Below are 21,506 nucleotides of genomic sequence, written 5' to 3' on the forward strand. Positions count from 1 at the left end.
CATCCTAGAGGGCCTTGGGATGGCAACCTTAAGAATTCCCCTTTTACCAGCAAAGTATCTATCTCAATGCACAGGTGCGCATTGATCAACCCATTTCCTGACCCCCGGCCTTAGTGTACTGACAATAGATGTACATGAAGAGGGCAGAGCACATGTTCGCGGCCAGAAGGAGCATCCATTCTGAAGCGGGACAACAGTATCGAGATTGTCAGTTCGCATTTGTAACCACTATCGTGCACGAACTCGGGAACATTTTGATTACTTGGCTTGGCCAAGGCCGTATCGACGCACCAGGCGGCCGCTCTCTCGAGATGCGCCTCTTTGGCGGAGTAACCGAATTTTGGCGAGACCATAACAGGGGCGACGACCAGGCAAGCCCCACGAACTGTCCCCATTGCGCTTCTCTGCCTATCTAACCACAGACATGATACATCCGTAGGTCGGCGAACCTTATCATATCGACGAGAATGGCTGGGCCTGGAGGATTAGCCCCAACGTTACTGACGACATCTACACGTACAGTACGTTTTAACTGGGTTCTGGTTTTACCAGGGTTCTGGTTCTACCTGGGTTCTGATGTCATAATTTGAGAGTTGAGAGTTGAGATAATCTGCTGACCTCCACCTTACTGTCAGACTTCAATTTCCCATTCGCAAGGACCAATGAAGCTCCTGTGAATACAGATGGCAAGCAGACGATGAACAGTAGAGCTACCTACTTAGGTATTAGTTAGTTTCGCGATCGTATCGTTGATGGGCAGCCTGGAGCCGTGCTATTAACGCTCAGGATTGTTATGGTAGGGAAACGCCAAACAACAGCGCACATACATCGCGAGGAACATAATTGGCTGGCAGCGGCTTCTTCCTTCTGGGGGCAAGACAGTATCTAAGCCGAAATCAAACTTTACACAAACTACAATGCCGTTAGCAAGCCTTCTCGTCAATGTGATTGGCAAATCCTACCAGCTCCATCAGCAACTGGGAGTGCCTCAGTGAATATGGTAACCAGCTCCAATGAACTGTGTGAGGTGGGGGAGAGCGGGACTGGATGCAACGCAACTTCAAGACCCCCATTCTCCGGGCAGGCGAGTACCAGGGTGGAGCACTGACCGCAGAATTTGTACACACTCCGACTTAGGGTCTTCCACAGAGAACATTGCCCTGCGACAAACAGGTATGACGCGAGTAATCAGCAAATCCAGGTAAAACAAGCTACCTAGATATTATGCAAACTTTCAAACAGATATGCTTAAAAAAGGTAAAGTATACACTAGTGTACGAATAGGAGCAGGGACCCTCATATCATATCGGACGTTATGGACCCTTCGGCAGATGCGAAATCGGTATCCATGTCGGACGATCATTGATTTTTGTACCGCTTGGTAAGGTAAACATGATAATCCTAGGTAGGTACCCAGGCTTGATCTTACCATCTCTGCTCTGCACCGACCTTCCAATGAGCTAGCTACATCTTAGGGAGTTTTTCAATTCATCGTCTTCCATGTTGTTAGTTCTTGTTGATTGCTGCCCGTGGAAATAAAAGCAAGCATGTTGACGAACTTGACATATTCGGTCGTCATCAAGCTTTGGGGGCTTCGAAAGAGCCTCATCCTTGCTCTGCACCCCACCTGTCCACGCGGTTACATAAGGAGCTATGTCATTGCGGTGATACTGGGTCCGTAAAACCCCTCAGTGACAGCGTTCAGAACCCCACTACGGAGCAGTTCACCTAGGTCTTTTCACAATTTTTTTAAGCCACCCAACAAAACACATGGCTAAGACGGCCAATTGCAGATATGCCACGCTCGGTGTAATCAATATTTGGCCGATTTGGCCGTCCTCGGAATAGCCAAGCAAGCCGTGGCCAAAACATGCTGTCTCGGATTCCTGCGGTCTCGGAATGTGCCCCGCGCTAACTCACGATAAGATAAGAGCTCTTGCACCACCTGCAAGAGAGAGGCCCAGGAAGTCCGGACCGCCGTGCTGTGTTGCTTTTCATGACCTCGTACGATCTTTAAACATCCCGATTCTGCAACAACAAGGGGCACTGAGCTCAAAAGGAAGAGAAGTGTAACTTACTGCCCATTTCAAGTGTTTTCTCCACTGCTCGACCTAGGATTTGCGATCCCAGGCAAACCGCCTGGAGCATGCCCATACCCAGCATTAAGTTCCCTCTTCGGCCCTTCTCCATCATTTCGTCTCCATTCAGGGCCTTCCTTGCTTTTGTTCTTTTCTCGATCCCCATCGCCGTTCTCTTCCGCAACCCCCAAAGGCTCACATACCGCCCAACTTCCACTTCACAAACACCGCCCGCAACGACCAAAATGGCGGGCAAAAAGAAGATTGCGATTATGACGTCGGGTGGTGACTCGCCCGGCATGAACGGTGTCGTGCGTGCCTGTGTCCGCATGGCCATCCATATGGGCTGCGAGGCCTATTGCGTCTACGAGGGCTACGAAGGTCTTGTTCGTGGAGGCAACTTCATTCGCAGGATGCAATGGCTCGATGTGCGTGGGTGGCTGTCTGAGGGCGGCACGTTGATCGGCACCGCCCGCTGTATGGCCTTCTTCGAACGCGCGGGCCGTCTCGCTGCTGCAAAGAACCTGGTCGCCGAGGGCATCGATGCGCTCATCATTTGCGGCGGAGACGGTTCGCTTACAGGAGCTGATAGATTTCGCGCCGAATGGCCTTCGCTGATCCAGGAACTCGAGGACACCGGCGTGTACACGGCCCTACAACTCCAGCCCTACCGACACCTGAACATCGTCGGCTTGGTCGGGTCTATCGACAATGACCTCTCCGGGACAGACGCCACCATCGGCTGTTACTCGGCCCTCGCGCGGGTCTGCTACGCCGTCGATCTCATCGAAGCCACCGCCTCGTCGCATTCTCGAGCATTCGTCGTCGAGGTTATGGGGAGACATTGCGGGTGGTTGGCATTGATGGCTGGTGTTGCGACTGGCGCAGATTTCATCTTCATCCCGGAGAAGCCTAGGGAGGATAACTGGCGAGAAGAAATGTGTGGAGTTGTCGAACATGTTCGTGATTCCCTCCTCAGCCCACTCACGGGGTCAGGGCAGCAAAAGCTAACAGAGGGCAACAGCACCGGAAACTCGGAAGGCGCAAGACCATTGTCATCATCGCCGAGGGTGCTCTCGATAGGGAGGGCAACAAGATCACTTCTGAGATGGTGAAGGATCTGCTTGCCGACAAGAAGGGCCTCGGCCTCGATACCCGCATCACAACTCTCGGCCATGTTCAGCGTGGCGGAACCGCCGTCGCGTACGACCGGATGCTCGCGACCCTGCAGGGTGTGGAAGCCGTCAAGGCTGTCCTAGAAGCTACACCAGAGACACCCACATGCGTCATTACTATCAACGAGAACAAGATCGTCAGGAAGGGGCTCATTGAGGCCGTACAGGAAACCAAGATGGTGGCTAAGGCGATAGAGAACCAGGACTTTGATCGCGCCATGGGGCTACGCGACACCGAGTTCTCAGAACAGTACAGGTCTTTCATGATGACAACAGCAGTCCAGGTGAACAAGAAAATGCAGGTCCCTGAAAAAGACGTAGGTGTTGGAACCTCCACCCCCTTGGCCGCCTAATACTGACCTCATGTTGAAGCGCATGAAAATCGGGTTCATCAATGTCGGCGCTCCCGCCGGCGGCATGAACGCCGCAGTTCGTGCCGGTGTGGCGTACTGCTTGTCCCGGGGTCACGAGCCGATTGCCATCTACAACGGATTTGCTGGGTTTGCCCGGCATCACGGAGACTCCCCTCTCGGCGCTGTCCGCCCTTTCGACTGGCTCGAAGTCGACGGCTGGGCGAGCAAAGGCGGTTCGGAGATAGGTACAAACCGCGAGCTCCCCAGCGAGTCTGGCATGGAGACCATCGCCGATCTGATCGAGCAGTACAAATTTGATGCACTGTTCCTCATCGGCGGCTTCGAGGCCTTCCACGCCGTTTGCCAGCTGCGGAAGGCCAGGGAACAGTTTCCTTCCCTCTGCATCCCCATCACGCTCCTCCCCGCAACCATCTCCAACAACGTGCCCGGCACCGAGTATTCGCTCGGCTCAGATACATGCCTCAACGAGCTGGTCGAGTATTGCGACAAAATCAAGCAGTCGGCGTCGGCCACGCGCCGCCGTGTCTTCGTCATCGAGACCCAGGGCGGCCGCTCCGGCTATGTCGCTACGCTTGGGGGTCTGGGCGTTGGCGCCACCGCCGTGTACACGCCCGAGGAGGGCGTCAGCCTGGAGATGCTCGCGGCCGACGTGCGCCACCTCAAGAAGGTCTTTGCTCAAGACCAGGGCCAGTCCCGCGCAGGTCGTCTTATCCTTATCAACGAGAAGGCCTCCAAGGTGTACAACGCCCGCCTCATCGCCGAGATCCTCCGCGAGGAAGCCCACGGCCGATTCGAGAGCCGTGAGGGCATCCCGGGCCACATGCAGCAGGGCGGCGTTCCCTCGCCCATGGACCGTTGCCGCGCCGTCCGCCTGGCCATCCCGCTGCATCCAGCAACTTGAAGCAGTTCGGCCGCAACGTGCACAACAAGGGTCAAAAATGACCCCATGAGCGCCACCGTGATCGGCATCAAGGGGCGCTAGGCGTCGTCTTCACTCCGGTAGCCAAGGTCGAGGAGGAGAAAACCGACTGCCCCACCCGTCGCCCCAAGGCTGAGTTCTGGTTGGAAATGAAGGACATTGGCGATATCCTGCCCGGCCGGCCCAAGTACGTCCCGCGGGAATCCGACCTGACGGGGATCAAGCCCAAGGATGTGAAGAGGGGTATCGAGGGTTTTTAAAAGGAGATTTGATTTTTATTTTATTTTTTGCTTTCTCCCTTTGGGAATAGGAGGTGGGGGGGGGGGGGGGGTGTTGAATGAATGGATGGATCCTTTCTTCGTCACTCCACATAGAGATGATGTGTTGTTGTCACGTTGGGAATAGCGTATGTGGGTGTGACAGTCGCTTTTGCTGGAGTTGTTGCTCACCTGGTCTTACCCGCCTTGTGCATCCTATGTTGTTGCCTAGAAGGAAAGGGAGGGGATATTCGTGACGGGGAAAAAGGAATGTGAGGCACAGACAGACATATTCTCTCGATATTCGTCGCATTTGTTTCCACAGACGAACCACCCTTTCTCTCTGTCTTTCTCCCCTGCAATGTTGCTCTCAAGACAGCGGTGGGTTTGTGGAGAACGCCCCTCCCGTGCACATGGGAAAAAAAACACCTGAGACACGAATTGGAATCATGCATTTCCGCTTGCGGGATGTCACGTCAATCATCGCCTCGTACAGATAGATACAATTTAATCAATTGTTGAGACGACTTGACGACTTAAGAGCAGGGTGGTCCCCCCGCACCGATCGCATCGCGACCTGACCAGTCCCGCGCTGGGGTTTTGGTGTGTGGCGCCTGCTTTTGTCGATAAGTTAACGAGCCACGAGCCCTTCTTTCACTTTTGGGACGCCGAGAAAAAGATCAGAGCTGGATTTTTTGGCATGCTGGTCGCCCGAAGGCTGAAAGCTCGAGAGATTCTGCACTTCCGATTCGCTTTCGCCGACCAGCATGCGAAGTTGGGGTGGAGAGTGGTGCTCAGTAAGCGTAGCGACTTGGCGTGGTGTTGGCGGAGTGCGGAGGGGGGATGCCTGCCGTGCTGTGCTTTTGTCGTGCCACCCGGGCTGCCCGCTTGTTGTGAGGGTTGGGGTGTTAGTGTGGTAACGGATGGTGCTCGCTTAGCGCTGCGGAGTTGTTGTGGACTGTGTAGGGGTTGTTAGTGTGCTATGGGGAGGCTTGCTGGGCTGGGTGGGAAAAGGCGGGATTGTGCTTGCTCGATTGTGGACAAGTACCTCGAGGGCCGCGAGTGGCTGGCCGGGGGATAAGGCATTCATTCGCTTGGGCTGGTCTGTGTTTGTTCAATGGGGAAGTTTTGTTACTCGGTGTCTGGGTATTCTTTTTTTCTCTCTCTTCACCTCTCCTCTCTTGGAATTATTTTTCATGGTGTTTACTGATCCACCTGGGATTAAGGATCATGAAGGCTTGGAGTGGAGCTTGGCTCAACGGTTTTACGAGTTGGAGTTACTCAGCGAGTGAGAGGATCACGCACTTGCCTCGAGTTAACTGTGTAAAAATTTCAGTGTATCTTTTGTCCATGACAGCAATGAGCAAAGCGGTGTCACTGTTTAAACCTCCAAAATCCGCCGGTGAAACAGGATGTGCCCCCTCTTCGGTAGCTCGGCCCCGAGGCGGGAGCCCCGTAGATCTGCACCGGGCAGGCCCGAGTTGCACCGCTGCAACCAAGAGCTTGGATCAACAGAAGGCTTCTCAGCCGTCCACATGGCTGCCCCTGTCAGCGGAAAATGGACGGCTAGATCCACACAACGGCCACTATCAAGCAGCTAAAATGAGAAGGTGCGATGAGAAAAGCTACCGCTTCGGGTCTAGAAGGTTAGGCCCCGAAATTTGCTGGCTATCGGCAGCGGCGCCTGTCAGCTTTGGTGGCCGTCGTACTGAGTGCCATTGGCATTGGCGGCGGTAGCATCGCCGAGGAGGGACTCCTGTTGAATTGCACTTTCCCCGATCGAACCCGGCGCTTTCCCGCCCAGTCTGCCGGTGTCTCCTTCAAGTTCTTCCCCGCGCGCGCCTTGGAGTTGGCTCGTGTCACCCTTCGTTTTCCATTTTCCCTCTCTCTCTCTCCTTGTCGATCTCGAGATCTTGCGATCTTTGAATGCGTGGGTAGCCTCGAGGTTCACTCCTCGGCAACAACATACCACGGCCGAATCCATATTTTTCTCTCAGTTTATAGCCACCCCGCTCTATTTTTGCGCCGGGCAGCTTCGACCGAAATCGGCGCCGTGATCAGCTGTACATACATACCTACGCTACACGGGTCTCGCCTCGGGCGTTGTCAGAAGATCTGCCAGGAACACATTGGACTCGGCGTGCTTCTCTTGCGCTGGTGGGCTGAGGTGTGTGGTCGGTGCTAATGGCGCCTCTACTATCAACGCTGCTTCTCTTGGGGGCCGCCGCCTCTCCGGCACGGGCATCGATTGCGGCTTGGTGGACCGAGGTCGGGCCCCAAATCATTCTGCAGAATACGACCACGAACCAGATCCGCTACAGCGCTTGCAACAGCCGTGGCCAGGCCAAGTACTCGTACACTGACGCTAGTGTATTCTCACTCAAGTACAAACCCAAGGTCGGCACCCCGGTGACAGGGGTAGGATGGTACAACAAGAAGGAGACCGAGTAGGTTCTCATTCTTCACCTCCAGCCGCCTCTTACTGACGAGTATGCCAGGGCCTCGATCTGGTATATCACTGAACAAAACACGGTTGCTAACGGCCTCTTCATCTGCAATGACAACACCGGCCGGTTTGAGCCGCAGGAAGAAGGAAACTGGGTCATCAGCCCTGATACGGCTACAATCCACTCTAACACGGGGCTCGCTTCCGTTGTTCTTGGCCAGGATACCGGCTATCGCGTATACTACCACGACAGCGACGGCGCCATCAATGAACTTCACTACACACGCGATACCGGCTGGGAACACCGGGGTATCATTTCCCAGGACATAAATTCCCTACCTGGGCTGGGCGTAGCCTTTAGTGGCAAGGGGAATATCACCGTTGCCGCACCTCGCGATGACCAGAACATCGCCGTGACTCGGTGGAATAGTGATGAGACCTGGTTCCGAAGTACGATCTTCTTGCGTGCCTGTGACCTGCCAATTACGCTGCTAACATGTTTCAACAGCAACCCTGCCGCGCCCGTTGGATGGCGGCTTCGTGAACGGCGAGACCATCAGAGCCGATATCGCTCTGAATGAGACGGCCGAGACAAACTTTACACTCCAGGCATGGGACGGCAAGACCAAAAACATTGGAGTCAGCATCGACAACGCCTATACACGTTCCTTATGGTACATCGGAAATGATCGCAATCTGTATACCGTGGCCAACCAGAACTATACCTGGAACAAACGAGCCAGCCAATCCAATGCTTACTGGCCGCAGGCCGACGAGCCGAACGCCGAGCTCGCCGTTGCCTACGAATTCAAGTCCAGTATGGTGCGGCTCTACTACACGGTGAACGGACAGATCAGCGAGATCACGTACGAGGACAAGACTTGGAAGGCCTGGTCCGCCCTCGAAGCTCCCCCGCCCCCTCAGGCCACACAGTCCACGACACCGTCCGCCACAAACACAGCAGTTGCATCGGATACTGGGCTCTCCACCGGCGCAAAGGCGGGCATCGGGGTTGGCGTCTCGCTTGGCGTCATCGCCCTCGGCGCCATCATTGCCGTTGTCGTTCTTGCGCGGAAAAGGAAGCAGCAGGCTTTGCTGCAGCACCCAGAGGATGCTGATGAGGGTTCTACTACCATCGGCGGCGACACACCCGCGCCGTCCTACGGCTCACCGGCCCTTGCCCGTGCTTCCGCCGCGCAATATGAGCAGTATGGATGGGACCAGAAGGAGGCGCCGACCCACCCATAACCGCCACCTGAGGTGCAGCAGATGCAGCAGCTTGACGGCACAACAAGGGTGGAAATGGATAACCACATGAGGGCCGAGATGGACAAAACAATGACGGCCGAAATGGATGCTGTGACCAGGGCCGAGATGTACGCACCGCACCCTATCTACGAGCTCCCCCAGCAGTCTTATTCCCACGAATTGCTGGCCGAACCACCTCACCACAGGCCCGGGCCACCTCCACAGGGGCAATGAGTTGTATAGTCTCCAAGAGTCGGGGAGGGGAATGGGAGGCGGCGTTGGGGAGGCGGGGGGTCATGGTTCATTTTGGGATTTAATCGGGAAAGTGTGCTGGATACCCAGACCAACGAATGAGTGTTGATCTTCGTGGTCTTTTTTTGACTATTCTTGCCTATTGTCTATCTATCGATTTTACCTCCTTGAAAAGCCGTTAGAACTCAAAGATAATTCGTCAAATCAGCCTTGTTAGATATCAATTCATAATCTGCACGCGGATGCGAATCTGGGATGATATAGTCTTGAGCATCGGGTTCCTGAGCTACGATGATGACGTTGCGTATGTGGCCACGACATGTTGCGAATCAACCAACAAGTGACACACCTCGTACATCGAACAGTTAAATTATTTCGACACGTAGTAGCTATGGATAGTATATGGTGCTGTTGAGTAATCATGTACCATTCGTTAGGGGTAAAGCGAACACGAGACTCAGCGCTGCCACTTGCAATTTTGATAATAAGAGAGGGTATATTTTGACTGTAGGTCTCAGCTCTTTCGACTGCGGTACCTGCTCCTCGCCCCACTTTCCAAGGCGGTCAGCCCCGGTCGCATCGGTCGGTCGCAACGCAAACCGACGTTCAATTGAATGAGATCGTTTTAATTGCTCGAAGAGGCCAGAATTGATCGAATTAACTGCCCTCCGGTCTGGCTAACTACGTAGCTATCTTAGTTAGTAGTTCCTATCGATAGCGCTTACTTGGGGCAATTGATTCCGGCTGTTGGCGATCGTGATCGCTGGCGCGGAGATGACGGCGATAGTTTGGCTTGGTTGGGTGGAAAAGGCAGATGTCGGTTGGGCCGGCAGAATTCATGCTGGGTGGGCCGGTGCAGCGGGTGGCAGAAAGCTGGATGTACCTTTTTTACCCTGGGTTAGGGTTATATATGGGAGTTACAGTCGAAAGAACCCAACCCTACAGTCGAAATATACCCTCTCAATAACAAAGACATGTAGTATATATATTATGCCATCCCAAACCGAAACCCGTGTTCTCAAAGCGATGTCATGTCGTCGTAACTTCATCAATATGGCATCCACTGCGGGTACCAAGCAAATATGCAATATACATGTAGGACACAGTCCATTATTCCCACCGAGGTCTTTCCGCCCTTGGGTATCATCACCCCGTCACAAGCTCCCGGTTCTGCCGTCCTCGTCCCAGGCAAAAAGTCTAGCCATATCCTCATGACCGCGAGGTCTCCATTCTCCGAGATAGTGGGAAGCAAGATGTAGCAATGAGCAAGACATTACTTGAACAGCAAAAAGGGAAAGAGAAAAAAAGCAAAAAAAGAGAACCCATCGAACAAAAATAGTAAAAGACAGCGCATTCCATAGCCATGCTACGGTAGCAGTAGCAATTCCTCCAAGTAATAAATCAACTCACTCGCGGAAGGGAGTATCGCCCCTTCACCGCCTGGCGGGGCCGACACCAAACAAGTACGCCAACTCGCGCTCACTCAACCTACCTACATTCTTGCTCTGGCCCTCGTCCAGAGCAGCCTCCACCAGCTTCCGCTTGTTATTCTGCAGGGCCAGGATGCGGTCTTCGACCGTCTCCTTGACGAGGATGCGATGCACCTTGACCTCGCGCTGTTGGCCGATGCGGTGGGCGCGGTCGACGGCCTGTGCCTCGATAAACGGGTTCCAGAACGGATCGCAGATGATGATGCGGCTGGCGACGGTCAGGTTCAGGCCGGCGTTGCCAGCGCGCAGCGAGACGAGCATGACGGTGTTGCGCGGGTTCTCGATAAAGTCCTGGACAGCCTCGTCGCGCTGGTTGCGCGACATCTTGCCTGTGTAGCGGCAGTAGCGGAGGTTGAGCTTGTCCTTGATCTGACACTCGATCATGTCGAGAAGGGTGGTCCATTGGGAGAAGATAATGGTCTTTTCGCCCGTCTCCTGGATCTCCTTGAGGAGGTCGATGACCCGTGTGACTTTGGCCGAGTCCTCCCAGTTATCACGAAGGTAACGCATGTACCGACGGCGGGCCTCCTTGTTCCTATCCGCGTCGTTGCGAAGCTGTTTGAGCATGTGGGGCTTGATCTCTTCGGCCTTAGTCTTGCCCTCCCTCTTGCTCTTTTTCTTGTTTTTGGTCAGCTTTTTGGCCGCTTTGGAATCCTTCGCTCCCTCGGCCTGTCCGGCCCGTTTTGTCTTCAAAGACTTGGCCACAGCGTCCAATTCATTGTCTGTGTCAACGTTCTCGTTGTTGGCATCATCACCCTCGCTATCCGGAACAACGAAACCTGCAAGGTTCCCAAACGGGTCCACGTCGGGCTCATCTTCGCTGCCGGATATAAAGCCATCCGAATCCGAGTCAGAGTCCGAATCCGAGTCCGAAATGGCGGGAAGCTTGTCAGCGGCAGCATCACCTGGTGGAAGAGCTTCGGGCGCATGCACCTTCCGGAAGGCGGTAAGGGTGATGACCTTCTTCGGATCAACCGGTCCACGACAGACGGGGCATTTGGCTGCCCGGTTCTCGTCGCCTAGCCTGATGTTGTCCTGCGCCGTGTTCTCCGTAAGCGAGGTAAAACACTCGGTACAAGTATCGTGGCCGCACGGAACGGCGAGGAGCGGATCAGGGACACCATCATAACAGATAGGGCATTCAAACGCCTCAATGGCCTTGATGCGCTCAATCACTGAGGTATCTAATTCCCGGGCTAGAGCTACCATATCGACATCCGAAATGGCGGCACCAGTGACCTCGAAATCCGTCAGGTGAGGATGACAACAAGCCTGACGGAGGCGTAGGAGAAGAACAAGAATGTTGGAGTAGTTCTTGCCAACAGTTCCCGCACGGAGAAATTTGTTGAATTGAACCTGAGACTTTGACTCGAGATCCCGGTAGAACTGGCGCTCGTCCTCAGAGAAGACAACGTGTTCCAAATTTTCCGTCTTTGGCGGCAGTGTCAGAATGGGCTTGCCGTCAATCATCGAGTCTTTCATTCGCCGCAGCATCATTGCCTTCAACACAGCCTGGAGTTGCCGCATCGCGTTATCGCGCGTAATTTCCGTGACGTTGCTCTTCGCGGTGAGTCCTCTGAAAGTCTGGGAGCATATTAGGGGTCACATCCGGGGGGTCTGGGAATGTGTTGCGGGTATCTCTTACCCTTTGGAAGGTCTTGAAATCACAATACGGCCTAATCCGGAGAAACCGGATGAGAGGGTACAGTTCCGACACGCCGTTCATCATTGGGGTGCCAGTAAGGCACCATCTGTAGGTGGCTTTAATGCTGTGCACGGCTCTGGACCCTTGGGTGTCCTTGTTCTTGATGCATTGAGCCTCGTCTAAAATGATGCGGTAGAAGTGGCTTCGTGGATGAAGCAACGGACATTTTTTGGCGAGCTCCATGTCATCTTTCCTCTCTGTATCGGGCTGACTCATTCCGTTGCTCGACATGGCTGCTGTAACGTTTCCACTCTGCGGCCAGCGACCCGTATGTGGTAAGCACGACGTCGTACCTCTTGAGCTCGGAGTAGGGTCGCTTCTTGGAATGGAGAAGGAAGACGCTCAACTTATGAGCCCCTTTCACTTTCTTCTTCACCTCGAGTTCCCATTGCTTGATGAGAGCGACAGGGCCGATGATCAAGTTGGTCTGCAAACTTTTAGATGGGTCAAGGTCAGGACGTGGTAACGAGAGCCGTATACCTTGATGTTTTCAGAGGAGGGCCGGGAGACCATCAAGGCGAGGGTCGAAATGGTCTTGCCAAGGCCCATGTCATCTGCTAAGATGCCGCCTCTATTCGTTCCCTCTTCCATATCTGTCATCCACTTCAGAGCCAGCTGTTGGTGCGGATAGAGAGGGTATTTCATGGCTTCGGGAGTTTCGCCACGTTCCTCCTCGGGGAGATCCATATCCGGACGGATGTTCGAGAGAAGATTCTGTATGTCTTCCTCGGTTTTCCTAGGGTCGTTCACATAATCGTCGAGGAAATTTGTGAGGCGCTCGTTCAACGGATTTCCGTTCGCATCGGTCATGCTGTCGAAGTTGAAGCCGCCGACACGGCCGATAGTGTCCGCAAGACTAGGACCGCCAAACAAGGACGACCCCGGTGGGGTGTGGTAGGCGCCGTTGCTCAAAAAACCTGGCCGATTAGCATTGAGAGATGGTAGGACCAAGGGGTGCCCGTTGGGGGGACCCTCCGGGAGTCTGCCATTTGTATGTAACAGGCGGCTGATCGGACCGACCGGCGGCCAAGGCGTACCTTCTTGCCGCGCAATCGAGTTTTGCCGGGCCAATTCAATGGCAGGGACACCGAACGACATGGCCTGTGACATCGATGGTAGTGTAGGCAAGCTGCCCGCTGCGTTGTACGGAGAGAAGGGCGAGGGCAGCGAAGGCAGGGATGGCCGAGGAGGAGCGACTAGTGAGTTCCGTGTAAAAGAATCGCTCTCCTCCTCTGAGTCGACGTATGCCCCAGGGACTCGGAATCCATGCTCCGCCGGCTCAGGTTTTACTAGACGCGACCCAGGTTGATGGCTGCCCGAATTCATCGAGGTATGGGGTCTTGCCGCCAGTGATGGGCCCGGCTCCTGTTTGATGCGGTCGGCATGACCCGTTGCCCACGGAGAGGCGTGAGAGGACCTGCCTAGGATGCGGTTAAAAGCATTGTTTTGACCCAAGCGGGATGGAGCTGCGAAGACTGGTCCGTTCGGGGATTGTGAGGGGCGCCCGTCGTATTGCCTCGCCAATGCAGCATCTCTGTCCTCCTCTGCCTTCCTTCGACCCAAACGTTCTTCTGCCTCTTTTTGTCGCTGTATCGTCGATCGCCATATGCTGTCATCGTCGCTAGGTCAAGGAGTTAGCACTTGAGTAAAGGTTATAACCCGAGCGCCGGAGCTTCCCGAGCCATTCGCCGAGACATTTCTGGTGGAAGACGGAGTTAACTCACCCGGTCAGGTCAATAACCTGAGACGAGTCGTCTTCGGCAAATGCTCCAAAGTCAGAACTGAAGGCTCTAGGGCCCGGGCTCGGAGTAGTCCGCCGCGATTTGGCGACGCTTCGATTCAATGAACCATCAAGATGTGAGCTTCCGAAAGAACGCTTTCGCGTTGGGATGCCCGAGCCTGACCCAGAACCCTCCCCCAAGTCTGAGGGTATCGATAGCGTATTGCTAGAAGGTGTTGACGCACCCTGGCTGCGGTGTTGATCTATTTGGTGTCAGTCCCGATGGCGGTGTTGGTCAAGAGAAGTGTAAGGGTTGTATTGATCGTACTGTTGTCGTCACCCATCCTCGCACGTGTCAAATGGCCTACGGAGTCGGCGGATTAGCAAAAGTACCTAGCGACTAGCAACCGATAATCTGGCGAGATGGTACCTTCGCCCTTAGCTTCAGCGAGCTGGCGTGCGATATTCGCAATCTTGGTCCTGACAGCCACGATCTCCTTCTTGACGTCACTCGATTCGGGGAGATCAAAAAGAGAGGCCAGCACAGCCTGTTGAATGCTTAACTCGTCCGAAAGGCCCTCGATGATAGCAGCGGGATCTTCGAGCGGACCGTCGGCGGAAGACAGGCCAGCCGAGGCTGAATAACTGTTTCTTGCGGAAGCCATGACCTTATTTTCATACTAGTGCCCCGAGTTGTACCGGTCGAGCCCGGATAACGGGAAGATGTGGAAGAAGGGCGTGCACCTCTGGTTTGCGGGGGAGAGTGCGACACGATGGGCGGATAATTTGTCGATTATGCGCGTATGATGCGTTTTAGTAGGGAAGGTACGAACGAGGCTTGAACTTGAAATCGAACGCAGCGCGTGCACAGTGCGGCGCGGAGAACGGGCCACTGACTATACGGTAGGTAGAAATGCTCAACAAGGTCATCGCCACGTCGAAAAATTGCATTTATTTTTCCCCTGGCCGGCTTCTGTCGGATAGTATGTGATAGTGGTGCCTATTTGAGGTTGGACGTGGCGGCCTCAGCTCAATCTTGTGTTGACAAAGGGGAAGATTGACAAGGAAGAAATCAGGGCGAAGGAGCCCCGCCAACATGGAATCGTTGATCGACAGTGCAGAAAGTTTTGCCCCGGGCCGAAATTCACAATTGAAATGGAAGTTGGGGCCAAAGACAAGAAGGCCCAGACTTTAAGGTGCACAGTACGGAAAAGAAATAGGGACTGTCATCCCCCGTGTTCCCGAACTTTTGGTTCGGCCTGGGAGTTCGGCATCACTTTCTGTCGAGCCGCTGGGATCACTAATGACGCGGTCTTCCGCCACCAAGCACTGTCTGGGATGCGCGCTGAACGAGCAGCCAGGGGCGCGTCGGCCTCTAAGGGCTCCACTTACAGGGTAAGGTACCTGAGATGTGGGGTGACTTTGAGCCCCCACAAGATTCAACCCCGGCCGCGTGAGCCTCATTGACAAAAGACCGAACTCCAGGTGAAGGTGCCGACCTAACCTTCGATTACAGTAACGCGACGAAAGCCATTCGGAAACCTAGAGCATATTGGTTGACTCCATTCCCCTTTGTTTTACTCACTTTTTTTCTCTCCTATTTTCATGCCAAGTTTTCACTTTTTTCTCGTTTATTGACTTGCTCTGCTTTCCGCTTGGCTTTTTTTCGGCAGAGGGTGACCCTGCAGGGGGCTGGAAGCAACAGGGCTGAGGTTCCATCGGTGGTCTGAAAAGGGGCCTCATGAGAGGCAGTTCACAGATCCAACTGAAGAGATGCTCGAAAGTGCAAAGTGGCTGTTCAGCAAGGGTAGGGGCTGCGAGGGGGGAAGGGGGTACAGACAATCGACCAGCTATTATTTTCAGTTTCCCATTACTTTGTTACAAAGAATTGGAATGGGGAGACCAAGTGGGTGACAATGATAGATCTAGTTCCCATCCCGTCGCTCTTATTCAAACGCTCAATGCCCAAAGAGCAACCCGAAGCCCCCGCCAACCATGCCTGCCATTAACTACCCAACGCCACGTAACACCAAAACAATGAGTGGTTTCAGCCAACACAAGTATGCAGCCGACGGCTGGGACTCATGCATGCAAGAAGGAAGAAGAAGAAAAAAGCAAAGCAAGACTCCAAGCCGTATAATCGGCTACCCCGAGGAACTGCCCTCGTTACCGCTGTCCCCGTCTCCTTTCCCATGACCAGTAACTTTACCCCACCAATGGCCCACCTTTCCGGTGAACCAGTCCCAAAAGTCCTTGACTGAAGACTCAACCTTGTCTGTAATATCATTCTCATCGCTATCACTGTCGCTGTCACTGTCATCGCTCGAGGGCGGTTGAGAAGGTTGGTGTGGTGTTGGTTGGTCAACTGCGACGGTGCTTGTTGGCGCAATCGACACAACATTGCTTGTTGGAACAGGGTTAACCAACACGGGCTTTGTTGGTCGCGGTACTGGCGAGGTTGAGGTCGAGGTTGAGAGAGTGTGAGGTTCCGCTGGATCGGCCGGTGTCTCGAGGCCGTTTGAGGCTGAGTCGTTGTGCAACCCCACTGGCTTGAGAGGCAATCGGAGTGTCCCGTTGTTCGGGACTGGCGTGATCCCGACAGAATCACACAACATGTTGTAGATCTCGATGTTTTCTAGCCTAGTTAGCGTGGAGAACTTTCGGAGGGACGACGAGGCTTACGAAAGGGTTCGACTCGGCTGTTGGGCTCGTGGGGGAAAGCCGGGCCCCGGGCAATAAAAATTGCCCTCATCAAGGGATGTTCATGGTCATAACCATGCAGGCCTCTAGGATGGTACACCACACCCTTAGCCTGCGCTTCCTTCAAGTTCATCTCGTCCATCTTGACGAGCGCCCAGCCTGCCTTGGGCACAATCCACAATGGCGCAATGCGCTCATTGTTGGAGAAGTGATACCGTTCTGGCATATCGACATCACGGAGGTAGACTTCGAGATTGGGATTCCCCTTGGTCTTTTCAAGCACCTCTCGGTGAATGTCCTGAAGGTCACCTGGGTTTTTAGGTCGCAAACCGATGAGCGGCCAGCCGTCCGTGTGTTCGATCTTGCTGGTGTCCACAATGTCTTCGAGCTGCACCAGCCGGGTAACGTCGGTAGTCGCCATACCGTGGTCAGAAACAACGATGATGTTGACGATATCCGTCAAATTCCGATCCTCTAGACCCTTGAACATGCTGTCAAGCATTTTGTCCACCTTTTGAATCGTGAACTGGATCTCAGTGCTGTTCGGGCCGTATTTGTGTCCGTCAGCATCAACATTCGGGACATACGCCGCGATAATCTGGGGACGGTCGGCGTCGGGCATGTCCAGAAGTTCTAGAACTCTATCCACCTTCCGCGAGAGCATCTCCTTCCCGTTGAACCTGTCCACGTACGTGGGCTCGACATTGAGAATGTGCGCCTCACTCCCTGGCCACATGTGAATGCCCGTCTTGAGGCCCTGCTTTTGCGCAGTCACCCAGAACGGCTCGCCGCCCCACCACTTCGGGTCCATGCTTCGCGAAGGCTTGGTGTAGAAGAACTCTTCCTTCAATGTTGGATCCCAAAAACTATTGCCAACAACGCCATGGGCCTCGGGGTAGAGCCCTGTGGCGATCGTGTAGTGGTTGGGAAACGTGACACTCGGAAACGAAGGCAGCATGTACAGCGGCGATACACCCTCCTTGACGAGGGCGTTGAGCCTCGGCGTTAGCCCCCGGTTGAGGAAGTCAGCCCGGAAGCCGTCCAGACTGATGATGAGGGTAGTGGGCGCAAACAGGGCGGTGCCGTTGCTGACCATTTTCGGGCCGTTCCCCGTGCTCTTCCGCTCCAGCGACAGCTTCCACGCCACTAGTACAAGAATCGCAAAAGCAACCCCGATGATCGCATAGAGCAACGCCCATCGGCGGCAGTTGCGTTTTCGTTTCGTCTCGGTGTCGGTAACGTGCAGCAAGCGTTTCCTGTCGACCTCGTCGCTGTCGTCGCGGTCGCTGCTCTCGCCTGTCGAGCTCCCGTCTTTCATACCGCCCTCTTCCATCTCATACATCAGCTCGCCATCCTCACCATGTTGCGCGTCAGAGAGAAGCCTGTCCCGCTTCATCTTTCTCCTCTGACGTCTCGCCCTCCTTTTCTCCGTCCCGAGGTCCTCGACCGACTCGCCCGAATCACCCGGCTGCAGGGACGGGCTCCTTGACGGTGACGGCGACGCATCGCTCAACCTCCTGGTCAGCAGCTTAAGCGGGTTTGGTATGGGCAGGCCGGATCCCCTCCGATTTCCCTTCTGCTTCCTCCGGTTCTCGATTACCAGATGATCCAGCTCTTCCTCCTCCATCAGCACCAACCTATCATGCGCGCGCAGCTCGCGGCTGTTCCTCGCGCGCAACTGGCGCTCGTCATCGTCGCTGTCGGTGTCCTGGTCGCTTCGGATCGAGACAGCGTCGGCGTCGTAATCGGAGGGCGACAGGAGGGAAGGGTCGCGGCCGCCGACGGCGGTCGTCTTTAGCGGCTGGAGGGGCATTCTGGGCAGGTTTGCGGCGTTTCCATTTGACTGATTCCTCGGTACCGCTCTTGAGGGCGTCGATGGTCAGCCGGCCATGGCAAGGGGCACTACTAACAGAAAGAAATGGAAAGGGAAATGAGTTTTCGCTGTTTGATGCGAAGTTGAGATGATAAACACCCCTGGTTTAGGCAAGGATGGTCACAAGTTGATTGGCGAAGACTCAATTGGCCCCATCTTGCGTCGCAGGGATGCCCCAAATAACTCAGCAGGGGATCGCACGTTTTCACTCCGCTCATGCCGCGGATCCGCTCGCTTGACACCTCCCCCATCAATTGAGGGAGAGAGGAAGTGACCTTCGATGCAATATTCTTGGGCTTTTTGATTCATAGAATGTTTGAGACATTCCGTTTTATTGTAAAGGCCTCAGACCTCGATTCGTAGAATCTTGACTGTCTGCCTATTCCGGGACCAGCCGAATCTCACCGAATATTGCCTCTTCCAAACCACCGAAACGGCCATGACGCCTGTGCCCCATCCATGGATTCCATCCACCACGTAACCATGGCTACCTCGGTTGGACTCAACCCAACGAACCATATCCCCCAGCCGCTTAAACGTCTACTCCCTGCCCCCCCAAAATAAACGCTTAACACCAACAATACCCCATTATGCTCCTCCCACGCGACCCCGCCCCCCGGACGGGGCCCATTCCACCTCAGGCTGGGCACCCAGCCCTCGACGCGGTCCTCGAACACGACCTTGACGCCCTCGGGCTGCGCATTACCCACGCTCTTACAGGCTATGCGGACGGCCTCGACCGGGTTCCACAGCACGACGCGGGCGAACCCCCACCGGCGCGCCTCGACGACCGCCGCGGCCAGCAACGCCGCAAACGCCTCCTCCACTCCTCTGGAGGTGCCGCCGCCGCCGTCGCCGTCGTGCACGACGCGCAGCACGCGCAGCCGCTTCTTGCGCCAGTCGTGCGCCCAGTGCGCCCAGGCGGATTTGTCCGCCGTGATGGCGCCGATGATGGGCGAGGGGGTGGCCGTGGCCGTGGTGCCGATGCCCGGGAAGAGCCGGCTCGCGTCGAACGCTGCGCGCGCGAGGTGCCAGGAGATTTGGCCGTGCGTAGGCAGAAAGGCAAAGCGGGTTTTGGGGTCGTCTGCCGGGATCGCTTTGAAGGTCCTGGTGAGCTGGGCTTGATCCCGCTCGCAGAGGTTGGGGAGGTGGGACGCCTGGAGGGGGGGTGGTTTGCGGGGTGGCGGGAGACCCGTGGGTTAGGGCTTGTGTCGAGGTTGAGGGAGAGAGTGGGAGAAGAGTGAGCGTTGCCTGGTGGCTGCCGAAAGGCGCCCAGCCGAGCCCGGCGTAGTAGCTCCGCCCGCTGTCGCTATACAGTACACTAAAGTCGCTATTGGTGTCGATCTGCTCCTGCACCCGGCGGAGGAGGAAGGCGGCCATCCCTTGTCGGCGATAAGACGGGTTGGTGTACACGTTGGCGATGGCATACCCATAGCCTTCACGGGTAGGACTCCCCTTGCCATCCGAGATGAGCATCCGCTTGCGCGTAATTTCACAGCTAGCGATGACTTGGCGCGGGTATCCCTTAAGGTAGAGCACCCAGTACTGGCACCCACCATCCCGGTTGAGCTCATGGTCCGCCATGTGTTGCTCCCGCTGGACATAGTCGTCAATGGACATGGGAGACGCCCAAATTTGGCCACACAGCCTCCAGGAGAGCTGCCGTTGCTCTGCTGTGGCCTCGCTGAACTCCATATCGGCCGCCGTGAGGCCCATAGGTTGAGCCATTGGTGCTGTTTGTAAGCGTTGCGGTTTTGGTCGATATGTGCCTCCTGGTGTCTGTTGGGTGTCAAATAAACTGGTATGTTTGTGGTTGTAAGATGGTTTCCGAGAACTTGAAGTTCTGCCGACCAGGAAAGGCACCGTTGCCGACCCAAATCGGGGGTAGCACAATCCTAAACTGCCCGACTCCGGCGGCCCACCCCGAGACTTGGCATATCAGGGAAGGAAGAGCATTGCTCCCAACTCTCCGTTCTTACTGTCCCACCCACTACCTACCTTATTGAGCTAGAGGAGGGTGAACGCCATCGCTCACCGGCCACAATCCTGGGGCTTATCGACTGTGCGGGGATGGACACATTGCCCATGGATGGGATCACAAATACAAAAACGTGCCTTAACTATAGGCTGCTGCAAGGGACAAGCGACCTGAGCGGGCCCAAGCAGTGCTTTCAAGTGACGTGAACGGGTAGGACATACTTCGTCCCAACCCAAAAAACCGCTGATATCCGAAGCCGTGGCAGAAAAAGATTTGGGCTACTGGGCCGATGAAGATGATTGTGAGGAGAACAGCAGCTGAACACATGCAAGTTGAATCAGCAAGTTTCTGGCAACTGATAACAATGCGGGGGAAATTGAGTTTGCGAGGGTGGAAATGTGGGGGTCCTTGAGAGTCCATCAGCCACATTGCCTAGGCAGGCGGATTCCACAAGTGGCTGTAGCCGCAAGAGGATCGGAACCGGCACTAACTGTTCCGCAATTTTTGTTCGAGCCCTGCCAATTACCAAGACGCGCACAAAAATCGGTCTTGATATCGGCGAACGGCAGCGACACCGATTCTTTGACGGCAACAGAACAGCAGCAAAGGTACGCCGAGCATTTCCTACCTACTCCCTTGTAATTCTAGACTACGATTATCTCTTCCTGCAATTTGCGCATCTTGCACGATTTTATCTTCGCCGCCGCCCCGCTAGATTTCCGTCGCTAACACGACCGACCACATTAGAACGTCGACCAAAATGGCATCGATCGATATCGAAGCGACAAGCTGGCGTCGCGTTGAGGTTGGGCGCGTGCTCAAGCTCGAGAGCGGCAGCCTGGCCACCATCGTCGAGATCATTGACCACAAGCGCGTACGTGGAACCCGAATTCCTACGAAGCCCACCGGGGCAATGGAGGCTTGTATGAATGGGAAATAGACTAAATCGTTGATATGCAGGCTCTCGTCGACGGCCCCTCCACAAACGAGAAGCTCGCGACGCCCCGCGGCATCGTCCAGCTTTCCCGAACCCTCCTCACCCCTATCGTCGTCGAGAAGCTCCCCCGCGGTGCGCGGTCAGCTGCCGTCAAGAAGGCGTGGGAGGCTGCTGGTGTCGACAGCAAGTGGTCCGAGAGCAACTGGGCGAAGAAGCAGCTCCAGCAGGAACGCCGCCAGTCGCTCACCGACTTCGATCGCTTCAAGGTTATGCGGTTGAAGAAGCAGAGGCGCTTCGAGGAGCGCAAGGCTCTCGCCAAGATCAAGGCTGCGGCATAAAGTCGCTTTGCTGCTT

General features: G+C 55.1%; 6 protein-coding genes across 6 annotated transcripts; 3 read left to right on the plus strand and 3 right to left on the minus strand.

The window, feature by feature from the left end:
- Positions 1-2,323: 2,323 nt before the first annotated feature.
- On the plus strand, positions 2,324-4,806 carry CHGG_06267 (uncharacterized protein; the record flags this gene model as incomplete). Its single annotated transcript, XM_001222361.1, has 4 exons — positions 2,324-3,037; positions 3,103-3,570; positions 3,626-4,427; positions 4,601-4,806. The coding sequence occupies 4 exons, from the start codon at positions 2,324-2,326 to the stop codon at positions 4,804-4,806; spliced, it is 2,190 nt and encodes a 729-aa protein (XP_001222362.1).
- Positions 4,807-6,987: 2,181 nt separating this feature from the next.
- Positions 6,988-8,497, plus strand: CHGG_06268 (uncharacterized protein; the record flags this gene model as incomplete). Its single annotated transcript, XM_001222362.1, has 3 exons — positions 6,988-7,250; positions 7,302-7,699; positions 7,758-8,497. 3 exons carry the CDS (start codon positions 6,988-6,990, stop codon positions 8,495-8,497), a joined length of 1,401 nt encoding a protein of 466 aa, XP_001222363.1.
- A 1,685-nt stretch (positions 8,498-10,182) lies between these two features.
- Positions 10,183-14,329, minus strand: CHGG_06269 (uncharacterized protein; the record flags this gene model as incomplete). Its single annotated transcript, XM_001222363.1, has 6 exons — positions 10,183-11,823; positions 11,885-12,086; positions 12,238-12,371; positions 12,425-13,565; positions 13,669-13,927; positions 14,095-14,329. 6 exons carry the CDS (start codon positions 14,327-14,329, stop codon positions 10,183-10,185), a joined length of 3,612 nt encoding a protein of 1,203 aa, XP_001222364.1.
- Positions 14,330-15,808: 1,479 nt separating this feature from the next.
- On the minus strand, positions 15,809-18,177 carry CHGG_06270 (uncharacterized protein; the record flags this gene model as incomplete). The annotated part of the gene is made up of 2 exons (XM_001222364.1): positions 15,809-16,248; positions 16,347-18,177. 2 exons carry the CDS (start codon positions 18,175-18,177, stop codon positions 15,809-15,811), a joined length of 2,271 nt encoding a protein of 756 aa, XP_001222365.1.
- Positions 18,178-18,638: 461 nt separating this feature from the next.
- Positions 18,639-19,965, minus strand: CHGG_06271 (uncharacterized protein; the record flags this gene model as incomplete). Its single annotated transcript, XM_001222365.1, has 2 exons — positions 18,639-19,394; positions 19,558-19,965. 2 exons carry the CDS (start codon positions 19,963-19,965, stop codon positions 18,639-18,641), a joined length of 1,164 nt encoding a protein of 387 aa, XP_001222366.1.
- Positions 19,966-20,975: 1,010 nt separating this feature from the next.
- Positions 20,976-21,490, plus strand: CHGG_06272 (60S ribosomal protein L14; the record flags this gene model as incomplete). Its single annotated transcript, XM_001222366.1, has 2 exons — positions 20,976-21,089; positions 21,176-21,490. 2 exons carry the CDS (start codon positions 20,976-20,978, stop codon positions 21,488-21,490), a joined length of 429 nt encoding a protein of 142 aa, XP_001222367.1.
- Between the last annotated feature and the right edge of the window lie 16 nt (positions 21,491-21,506).

The sequence above is a fragment of the Chaetomium globosum genome, genomic scaffold (genome assembly GCF_000143365.1).
Source record: "Chaetomium globosum CBS 148.51 scaffold_3 genomic scaffold, whole genome shotgun sequence".
Classification (NCBI taxonomy): Eukaryota; Fungi; Ascomycota; class Sordariomycetes; order Sordariales; family Chaetomiaceae; genus Chaetomium; species Chaetomium globosum.